At 37.8% G+C, this 12,091-nt stretch overlaps 1 protein-coding gene across 2 annotated transcripts in view; it reads left to right on the forward strand.

Moving 5' to 3' along the window:
* The window catches only part of TCERG1L (transcription elongation regulator 1 like), a 224,130-nt gene that overhangs the window by 8,504 nt on the left and 203,535 nt on the right, over nt 1-12,091 (forward strand). For both annotated transcript variants that reach the window (XM_042461102.1, XM_042461103.1), the window contains exon 3: nt 483-663. In XM_042461102.1, coding sequence (XP_042317036.1) covers nt 483-663 — 181 coding nt within the window. The remainder of the gene's footprint in view (nt 1-482; nt 664-12,091) is intronic.

Raw genomic sequence — 12,091 nt, forward strand, 5'->3', positions numbered from 1 at the left:
TTAAAAGAGTATGGGAGCTGTAATCAAAACATGAGGAAGACCAAGGGTTTTTGGCGCCTCTTACTAAGAAGAAGTAATATAGTTAAATGAGCTAAGTTATTGCCCCTGATTCCCCAGGCTTCAACTGGCAAATGAAATCAGATTTAACCATCCATAATGAATGACAGGATCACACCAAGTATTAGCAGTGTCTTGGAATTATGTTCCACTCCTCATTGATGCAATAACCTTCTGTTTCAAAGTTTTAAAGGTATCCCAGTTCTGACAATGCTATTTAGGAAGGCTTGCAGTGTTATCAGATCACTTGGGGGAGGCATACATAATTCTAATAATTAGAAAGTCTCCAGACAGCCAGAGGCAATCCGATAATGGAAGTTTCAATGAATGTTAGAGAAAACAAGAAGCTCTAGCAGTCAGTTACATTATATCTTGAACCACAAATTTATTTTGCTTTCCTTCCTTCCTCCCCTTATCTTGGACAGATCTATTTAAACAATGCATTTGCTCTGGATTCAACATGGATACATCCTGAGGAACTACGAATCTTCCAGGGACATGAGAAGCCTCTTGTTATGACCAATCAGGTCTCTGTGGCTTTATCTAGGCCAGCTACTGCCCCCAGGCCTCTTCCTGCAGTGGTGTTAACACCCCAGTCTATTCCAGGTTAGTTATAAATAAATAACATGTTCTTAAACTGTACATTTCTCCCCTGGTTGATGGTATTATTAGACATTGTGCAAGCATGCAAGTATCGAATGATAGTCATCCTAAATGAGAGTACCACATATCTGTCTGAATGCACACTACATCAAAATCTCTTTCCAGGTGGGGGAAAATGTACACATCAGAGAGATGGCCAGGCAGAAATCTCTGAACAAGTACTTATACTTTCACTGGAGGGGGACATTTCAGTGTGTGGACACTTTCTATGACTATGTTAACTAAGCCCAGGTTTTTTTTAAATATCTTAAAGGGCTATCAAAATTTGATAGACACCTGCTGTTTATTCAGAGCAAGGCATAAACATGAAGATCTTCTAGCCTCCTGGGTTTCTTTGCTCTTAATATCTACTTCGGGTAGCTTGGTGAGGTTGGATGGCTATGTCTTGGAGTGTTGTAGTTGTGTATTCCTGTATGACAGGAGATTCACCTAGGTGGCTCTTGCACTGACTTCCAGCTCCATAATTCTACCATTCATATTTGCAAAAACTCATAGAAATGGTAAATAACAGTTCACCTGGAACAATATTTTGGGAGCAGATTCTTGAAGGCTATTTCACATGTAAAGTAGAGGAGAGATCTTCAGACCATCCAGAAACATTTTGAAATAAACTGATAATTGACAAGACATGGGCAGGTTACAGACCACCGAAAAGCGGTGCAGCGTCCGGGAACCGCAGCAGCCAAATGGTGTGGTTCCCGGATGCTGCAAAGAAGGAGCGCGAAAATCACGCTCCTTCCTGCGCCTCGGAAGAGACGCCGCAAGTGCCGAAGCGCACACTTGTGGCGTCATTTCCAGGGCGTGACGTGCAGACGCAGCACGTCCCCTACATCAAGATGGCGGTGGCCGTGTGGAATGGCCGCCGTCATTTCATTTGGGGTGTCTGGAAGGGTTAGGGGCGTCTGGAAGAGACGCCCATTTCTAACCCTAGTACGCACTGAGTCCGTGCTAGGGTGCCTGTTTGTAACGGGCCTAGGTCTCATGCAGTTCCCATAGTCTGATCATAATGAATTTTGGGCATGACCCCCCCAAATCCTGAACCCTATTGTTAAACCCAACATGCCTAGACTTATTAAATCAATGGAATGTACAGAAATGTCAGTTTACCAAGTTTCTGATGATTCATTGGGTTTCCTCTAGTTGTAACTAACAATGGCTTTTACCTCCATTTTCCCTGCCCTCTACTAGCACATAAATTATTTTGTCGTATTGCTGTACATATTGTGTTATAAAATAGGAACATGTGCAATTCAACTTGGCTATTTTATCATCAGGCCAACTCTGCGCTGAACCATTTAATGGCTTAATTTGCTGCCAAAACAGTCAAAACCAAAATTAGCTGTAGTACTAAACTAATTTTGTGCATCATATTCAGATCAGATGCTTATTTTTAGAATTAATGTTAGTCAGTATGGGCAGATATTAATATGGATAACTAATTGATCCATCACTTCATTAAAATTAATTCACATGTCACAAATATGCATGAAATCAATTTCATAAATCCGCACATCTCAGGTATGGTACATGGCAATGCAAGCTGAAATTAGCTTATTTATATGCTGTTTCTGAATTTTTGTAAAAAACAAAAACAAAAACCCACAAACAACCCAGATAATATGTTGTTCAACATATACAGTATTTTATTGATCCCAAAAGCATACCAGTTGTCAGCAATTCTACTTAAAAACAGCCTTTGAATAAAGATAATTGAAGAATTAATGCATAGCAAACCACTTCCTTTTTTTAAAAAAATTGCAGGCTCATTGCTTGCTGAGATAAAAGAACCCACAATTATATTTCAAACAGTAACCAGATAGTAATTGCCCTGTCTTATTTTTACAACTTTTTTCTTAATTAGAAACAGTATTGTGATAATCTAATTTTCTTTCATGCATTTTCTCAGAGTAGTGTTATACACAATGAAATGAGATAATTTTCATTGTTGGGAAAAACATGGTTCCTTGCCAGTTACCAAGACTTATTTATTGCGATTATTCCTTTTCACTAGTACAGGCAGAAAATGTTAGATAATTCATGGACTCCAACGGCTGTTCAGATATTTTATACAAAGATGTCTTATTTTCTTGCTGCTATTCAGTATTGATCAGACATTATGCTGTTGGATCTTCCACTGCGGATTGTGCAAGCTATAGACTGATGAATGAATAAAAGATGTGTGTTTGTTAGTGTGTCTCTCTGTGTGTATGAACATGAAAGAGAGTTGTGGTTTATTTTTCAGTGAGGTTCCATCATCATCACTCATGTCAGTTTATGCCCAGATAATATTCCCTTGTTTGAGTGCTGATTCCCATGTTTCCTCCTGTTGTGAGTATGCCACACGGCTAACTGCTGGAAGAGGGTTGTATCCCATGGACACTTGTCCTCATCACCCCTGCCCATGACCACACACCCCCAACAGGTTTTTTTCCTGCGCTGTATGGCTGAAATTCTGACTTTGTAGAGAGAGATACTGCTGAAAACTCCAGGGAGCTGAGAGAGGCCAATTGGGGCATTCTATGATATGTTCCTCTGTGGTTTGTCTAAGACCATGGAGAGGTATTTCTACTCTTTCCCATGGCCCTGGGATTCTTTCTGCAGGATCATAGTATCAACCTTTAAATGTTGAAGGGTCATCTTGATGCACCACTGACTTTGAAGACTATCATTCAATCTTCCAGGAATCAAAATAACATACTAATAATCTCCTTTTGACAGTGAAGTGGACATAAATCTTTCATGTACTCCTGGAGGAGGGACTAGAAATGAGATAAAGCACTATCCAGTCTCCTACCTGAATAGGAATAGATTAGGAGAGTTAAAAAAGGGATTCTACCAGAGAACTGTATTAGCCCCCTCTTCCAGGATTTTGCTAGCTTTTAATACAAATCCATCAATTTCAGTGCAACTGTAGTAGAACTTCAGTGTAAAGAAATTCTGAATGATTAAATGATAATATTACAGGATATACTTTACATTATAGTGGAAACAGCTTTTGGTGCAGTAAAGAAGCTATGAACTAAGAAAAGATACTGGGTGGGAAACGCTAAAGAATCACACAAGATATACATAGACTTGAAATGATAATCTGGAGGTTTTAATTTTCAAAGTTACATCTGTTGCAGCCAAAATGGACATGTGTTGAGATCTTTAAGACTAACAAATTTATTATGTCAAACATTCATTAAGTGTGAACGCTGTTAGGTAATAATGGTAAATGTGAATGGAAAGAGTCCTAGGAAAGGCACCCAGAAACTCATATGTAATTAATGCATATTAAAAGTGGTATAAACTGTGTCAGTTCTTAAAGTTTTTTGCTCTCACACGGGGATAACATTTAATCTTGAAGACAAGAATGAATAATTTTACCATTTTTCCTTGAGCTACAAAGCAGTCTTCAAAAGCTTTGTAGTTCTCAGAGATGATTTGAAGTTCAGGACTTATTCTTACAGGTGTTTTTGTGTGAGTGTGTGTGCAGAAAAGAACATTTCTGTGCAACATTTATTTTTTGACCGCTCAGCAAATTAATTTCCTGTGCAGAAAATAAGTGTTCTGCAAATATACTATTTTCTGCACAAAACAATCGATTTATTTTTCATACATATTAAATCTTAAATTGTGAAGATCCTTTCCTATCCATAATTGTTCTTGTCATAGTTTATCAAAACTCAAGAAACACATTTTTGAATATTTTTCAAATAATAATTCCATTCCTATTCTTACTTTTATACTGCTGTTTCTTCTGCAAGCCCATTAAAGAACAATTCTGTATGCAGGCTGGTGTTTTCTTGAAAATGACTATGGAAACAGCTGAGTGAAAGATAGAGGGCCATGGACATGTTTCCCACCCCCAAGTTTCAAAATGTCTCTCAGAGGTCATTTGTAATGATGTACAGCATCTGGAGTACAGCTGCTATTGTAACGGATGGCAGTAATGCTATACAGTAACTAAAAGAAGATGGATGACAGAGCTGTGGATGAATAGGTTGCCTGAATTAAAGTACTGGCAGTTGCTTGAATTGGATTCTGGTAATATCAGGTATAGGACAGCACATTTCACAAAGAACTATTGACATACATTGTTTCTTTTAATTTGTTCTTCTGTGGCAACTGTTCTGAGAATTGTGAACTCTCTACACTTGACTGTAGTTCATGGAAAAGAAAAAAGCCTAGGAAATGTCACTTAATTTAGAACATTTTAGCATAATTTTTGTGCTAAACAATAGCACAAGTTTATATATATTTTTATTTATTTATTAGAGTACTTATACCCCACCCTAAAGGCTATCAGAGCAGCTTACAATTATTATTATTTTTAATTAGACGGTTCCCTGCCCTCAAGCTTACAATCTAAAAGACACGACACAAAAGGAGAAGGGAATGGTGGTGGGGAAGGAGATCAGGTCCAGCAGTTCTTCTCTCTCTCTCTGAGGCCTGGACCAAGGCAGATGGACTGGAGGGAGGACTCTTCTTAGTTCAGACCAGGCCCAATGGAGTTGGCTGGCCTCACTCTCCCTCTGACGATGTAGATGGCAAAGGGAGTGCTCATCTGCTTACTATATATGGGAGCATTGAAAACCTGACAATATTCCAGTGAGAAATTTGACCTTCCATAGCCTGCCTATAACACTTTTTTCAAGTGGAGTGGCAGCTGACTGAATGGGGAAAAAACAAACCCAGTTATTCATTATGAAGCATTGGTGGTGTCCAATATGGCAATTACAAATACCTGGAGGCAGAATATTTTTTTTATCTATAGGAAAGAATAATGGTTTGTGATAGTCTGCTGGATAAGAGCAGATTGCAGAAAACAACATGGATGTATTTATAATTTTCTTCTTTATCTACAGAGAAAAACTGCACCTTATTTTCTAGCCTATACATTATATTTTACTTTCTGTGCACTCTAGGCCATATCTATTGTTTTACATAAAGAAGATATCATTTCACTTTTATTATACAACATAATAAATGTATTTAACTTCTGTTGATAAAGAGGAAGTGTCAATTGGAAGCAAGTTACTAAATGATGAATTAGATGTTCCTTTTTATTTGTTCAGGGAGGATGTTTTACTTAAAAAGAAAACATCATCTTACCATTCATTACATTGGAAAGGTCAGTGTGACATTCAGCCAAATTGTATACAGCCTTCTGATTTCCTTCAAGTACTTCCCCTCCCTTAAGTAAAGTTACTATATTTAACATGTTTCAAGATGAGCAATTATAGTTAGTGGTATTCATTTCCATTTATTATGATTGTATAAATCTTATTTATTTTAAAGTCAGTAATAAGTAGTAACCTGGCAGGGAGCCAAAAGAAATTGGAATGTTCAAAAGCAGTTTGGAAGAGATTATAGAGGATGTCTTTGAAGACTTGGATTATTTACAAGGTTGATTGTAAGCAAGGAGCCACAACCTCTGAGTAGATTCTATGGGATTTCAAAGGCTTGTATGATATTATTGTACACTGACTGGTTTAGAACTGGTGTGGGTTTTTATTTTTTAAAAAATAGCTAGAGATGATGTAGCCTCTCCTCATGCACAGAAAGCCCAATGGATGATCCTGGGCAAATCATACTTTTTCAGCCTAAAATAAATACAATGTCAGAAATAAATACAATGTCAGACGTTCTCTCCCCAAGAAAACCCTAGGATTGTTAATGCTGTTGGGATCAACTTGAATACACATAACAATAACAAAGAGAAGTGGAATTGTGCTTATCAGCATTACATTGAGGTTCTACTCTGCTTTCAGTCCATTATGTTATCTGGAGGAAGTCAATCTTTTTCAAACCCACTTTCCTGTTTGAGTAATGAGAATAACAGCTACTTGTATCATGGGATTTTTGTGAAGGTCAGCATAGTTAAAATGTTAAGCACATTTCCAGCCAGACAATGAGCAGATGGAAAGAATCTGCTTTATCTTTCCCTGACAGAATGAACTATGCTTCAACAGTTAGTTGTCCTGGCACTACAGATGAAAATGGAAGGATACTGTGGTCTCCTCAACCAGTCAAAGAAGCAAACACATTGCTTTTTGGAGTAGGAATGAGACAGAAGGTTGTTAAGTTTACATCCAGTACAACAAGTGTGAAGACTCTCTTTCAAACCAAGGACCAAATTCAGTTTCAAAAGTTTTGGATCTCACATTCCTGTGATGGGTAGGGCCAAAGTCAAATGTGTGGGAGCAAAAATTCCAGCATGTTTTTGTCAATAACTAAGCCATGTGGAAGGCATTTTAACCTTTTAAATAGGGAAAATTTTGTACAAATCTTAGAAGCTAGCAAACTAGAGTGCCATGGGGAATGCTTACAGGTCAGGAAGGCTAAGAGGCCTGAGTTTGGCCCCAGGCTTTGAGATTTCCTCCACTTGCTCTAAGAAAATATCTGTTCCTCACTTTCTGAGATCAGTAATGGGATGAAGTGCATCTTGTTTTGGAAATCTGCGCTTTTCCAAGAGTTGTAGTGCATTTCAGTATAGAAGAATGTGCATAAAACTATGCATATATTTGAAAAATGTGTGCAAATAAAAATCCATATATTGTAAAAATGTACACAAACCCATCATAATCAATAGGAATAATGAATAACAAAATAAATGTTTTATGTGAATTGCATAGTTAAGGAGGGAGAAAAAAGCTGTGCAGCCAGACAGAGAACTAGAATGAGGTAAGAGGCAATAGGATTTTTAGAAGAACAAAAGCTTCACAGTCCTATTTTTTTAAAAGAAAAACAAAAACAAAAATAAGATTGGAACAAAAGAGCACATAACATCCCCCTCACTTCCACTTTGAATGGTATTCACATTAATGATCCGCTTTCTGCTAGTAAATAATAGTTACTTCTGCCTTCTTCATTTTAGTATTAGAGAGGATTCTGCAGTGTTTATTGATCTTTCTGGAGCAGAGGTGTTGTTATTTTTCTGAAAAGAAGATGGATAGACTTTCTTCATGAAGGTTTTTGTTGTGCTTTTACTTATTGGGAATTATCTCCAGTGCAATAATACTGATAGAGTTATGACATTTTCTTGTAGATACCACAAATGCTGAAGAGGAAGTTTATGTGTTCTTGCATTTGCTTTATTTCCCATACACATGGATGCATCATGCATCTCTGGTGATTTCAGTCTGATATTACAATTTTCTGCCAAAGGGGAGGTGGGGGATAGGTAGCACTATTTTTTGCCATTTGGAAGTTACTACATATCCAAAACATGGGAGACACACATTTTCTTCCCCATAGGATGCTGAGCTTGTCTTCCTGTCTGTTTGCCTGCCTGCCTGCCTGTCTCAGAGAGATGTTTTGCACTGACAGTTCTGCCCCTCCTCTCATTTAAGTAAAAATAATAAAATTTTCAAAAAAGAATGCAGTGATTCTTGATTTGTTTTAAGTACTAGAAAAAAACAGTAGTCTTAATTGGGTTATTTGGAGATCTATCAGCCTGCTGCAAGTTTGTTATGTGTGAGTGTACTTTATCTCCACAATGGAAAAGACACCAATTTTGTGCAGAAATATGTTGCAGAAAGTATGATAAAACTACTTGGGGTGTCAGCCCCAAATTGGATGTTAGCACCTTAATGGAGTTGGAAAATCATCAAAAGGTCAGCCAAAACAGAGACAATGGCAAACAAACACTTTAAAAAAATCAGATTCCAAAGCAAAACAGCATGAAAAGTTTGTATCCTTGTTAAAATGGATCTCATACATTCTTTAAAAACGATATGCAGGTTGGATTTGTAGAATATCATAAAAAGAATATAATTCTTAATGCACTAATAGTGGCATGGGACTTCTACATATTTGTGTCAGAGTGAAAATAAGTTTCATGTTTTGCAACTGCCTATCCTCAAGATGCTAGAACTCATTATACCTAATATTTCAGCCCTGGTCTTTTACATGGAGGTACTTGTATTAAATGCAAAACCCAGGAAGGGAATGGGGAACAGGGAGGGAGAGATGAAGCTTACTAGGAGGTGAAGTCACTTATTTAGCTTTAGAAATGAGGATCCAGAAATACTCATAATGCCCAAAGTGCTCAATATTATTCACTATGTTTTCAATATTGTTAAGCCAAGCCATTGTGATGCAGTGCTGTGACTGCTGGATTTGATTCTGGCAGACCAGTCGACTATTCACATGGTCAAAGAAACGCACTGGGTAACCTTGGTCAGCTTCACATGAGTTTACAGGCTTTGGGAAAAAAAATGTGTTTTTATGAAAAGCAAAATCTGAGCTTGTATAAGATGCCTAAAGCTACTTGTCAGCAATTTTGCAAGGTTAGTCCCCTCTTTGGAGTCCAGCATGCTTCCATATTCCCTACAGATATGTAGGGGGAAATGCAGCTGTTTTGATTTCATAATGCATGTCAGTGGTAGGATGGCTGACCCAGATATTTGAATCTCAGGGATAATTCGGATGTTTCATTTTAGCATGACTGGTTTGTTTCTTTGGGGCTACAAATAATTATACTGGCTAGATGGGCAAGAAAAAATAGTATGCATGGTTCTAACTGCTGTGGATTTCTTTGAAATGTTGATTAATGCAGCTAGAAAGATAACTTTCTTGTGTGACAGAGTGGGACCATCTCTCACTCTTCAGATATTTGGCAATACTTCCCATCATCTTTCACCATAGCCACTATTTAGCATGCACCTAGTATGTCTGTTAAGAGAATGTGATTATAAATAAATTATACATAGTCTTAGCATTAGATTTCAGGATATTTTCATGTATTAATTTATTCATAATTGCTTTGCTGCCACCTTTCACAAATAGCTTCAGGGCAGACTGCTGTAAGATAACTGAATGCACTAAAATATAAAACCACAAAGGATTTTTTTAAAAATCAAAACAAAAAAGCAAAGAGGAAAGTGCCAAGTAAATACATCCAGAGGGGGAGCTTCATAATTTGTCTTTCATCATGAAAAAGGCTACAAAGTTGCTTTAAAAACAACGACATAGCTTTCCAGTTGTTCCTAAGTGGCACAACCACTCTATAACTCTGTCAGTGTAAAGTTACACTCCATTCCTTAATGTAGCTTTTTGCCTATTGCCATTATTACTGATTTGGCTGCTTTGGGAATGGTGTTTCTAATACTCCTAGAATGCTTCCTAGAATACTAGTTAGTATCACATACCTCTGTGTTAGAATTACGTCTCACTGAACTAAGGGGATTTTACCCCCTACTGCAGGGTAGGGCAAACTGTGGCTTGAAGGCCACAGTCAAAATTGAGTGTGTGAGGGTTGCCAACAACATTCCCATGTTTTTTTTGTGTAAACTTTCCCCCCCCAAGAAGTCCCAACATGCAAAATTTCATCAGAAAATGTACAAAAACTCACACAAGCTTGCCCAGCAGGGAAACATTGAAAATACTTTCATTCTTGCCTGTGAAAATGAAATAAGTGAAAATTTACATCTCCAGGGGTTTGTCTACACTATAAAAAATCCTTACTCTCTTTGAACTGGCAGCAATCCAGACATATGTAGTTCTTGTTAATCTAGGGAAATCAGAGGTGGTTTTCAGTGCTTGAGGGCTTACTTCACAGATCACCTGTTTTCTCTGGATTTTCCACAGTTTTCTCTGGATTTTCCAAGAAAATCCATTGAGTGAAAAGTGTGGCCACCAGATTCACATTGGCAGAGGAACAGGAAGTGATGAGTCCACCAGAGCTGGAGGTTTGAGTGACATGATCGATTGCCATTCTTTTCTTTTTTTAAAATAGGCTGCTGTATTTATGCATATATGTGCATAACTCCATATATCTGTTTGCCTTTACCCATGCTCTTCCATATGCTTGACAGAGAAGTAAATGAATAAATTAAGTGCCATGTGGCTGGAAATACATGGAAATAGATACGTTACAGGAAGCATGTATTAACACAAAGCATACTTTACACAAAGCATGTGCAAATTTTACACATAAAAAGTTTGGGAAGAGAAGGATCAGAGACTTCCAGTTTTCTGCCCCCCCCCTTGAGACACTCTAGTGCCCCCCGGGGGGGGGGGGCCTGCCACACTGTTTGAGAACCACTGTGTTACGCAGTTATACATAAGCAACAATTATGTATTTGTAATTGCTATGTATTCACAAGCCCTACAGAGTCTCTAATTTAGAGGCTATGTAGGGACTGTGAAATTCATCCAAACTTGACTTACCAGTTAGCAGCCATAGGTGCAGTCTGTTCCCCCTTTTATTGAAAACTGATTAATAGATGCACCCAAACTCCTTTTGGGCAAGTGAAGTTTGTGACAGGGCCCCTTTTTCTGCCTGTCATGCCAGAGATCGCTCACAGGAGGGGTGGAAATTTCAGGTACCTGCTTCTTGATCAATAGGGAAATGGACACCTGTTGATCTCAGAAGCTGCTTACCTGTAAATATGTTTTGGGAGGCTCTGGCCAGAATCCAAATGCTGCATATTACATAATGGTCATACAGATTGTCTTCTGAACAGAAAATGCTGTTTCCTGCACCAAAACAGTAAGAAAAACATTAAAACAGCCACATATGATATTTGTGCAGAATACGTCCTGAATTTTGAATAGGTTTTGAAAACTGCAGTTTTCAAAGACTTTCTCATAACAGGAAGAAAATTTCTAAAATTACTCATTACTTCCTTTCAGATGAAAATCACTGAAGAATTATATCCCTATGTAGATAAATTAGTCTGAGAACAAATTGTAGCAAACATTTTGGTTGAGGGAGGATTTGAATACTGATCTCATTTTTTTCTAATCCGATATAGTGTTGTGTAGTCCCTACAATCATCCTTCCTAATAATGCTGAGATCCAGTCAGACTGAAGATGCCATACTCTAAACTGCATGATTCTGTGGGCTAGATACTGCTGTTTCTATAGCTCACAATCTAACCTGAACTGAGTCGCCACTTATTAAGGGTATTTCACAGATACTCATTGACTTTAGACCTTGGAAGTACTAACACTTCTATGATACTTCTGTTGAATAAAAAGATAAATCTCTCCTAAGAGCAATCAACATCCTGTTGATGTTTATGGTCGTAGCACAAATAAAAAGCCATATTATTATTATTATCCCCCCCCCCAATATGGCTTCTTGAAACAATGCTACCTTGTTTTTAAGCAATTTGAACTGATTTGAGTGAGTGACAGCTGCTCCCATTTCAGTGGCAATGAAAGTCATGCTTCTTTCCATTTATTCAGTGTCTGCCCGCATACAAACCAGAACCATTGACCTTAGAAGCTGGAAAGGTGATCAGGTTAGGCTGAGTGCAGCCATGGAAGAACAACGAGAAATCAAAATACACTGTAGCTGAAGCCAAGATGACTATCTCAAACTTTCCTTGAAACAGTTTCTGGCTGTAAAGGTGTAGAGTAGCTTGAGTGACTAGA

The sequence above is a fragment of the Sceloporus undulatus genome, chromosome 3 (genome assembly GCF_019175285.1).
Source record: "Sceloporus undulatus isolate JIND9_A2432 ecotype Alabama chromosome 3, SceUnd_v1.1, whole genome shotgun sequence".
Lineage (NCBI taxonomy): Eukaryota > Metazoa > Chordata > Lepidosauria > Squamata > Phrynosomatidae > Sceloporus > Sceloporus undulatus.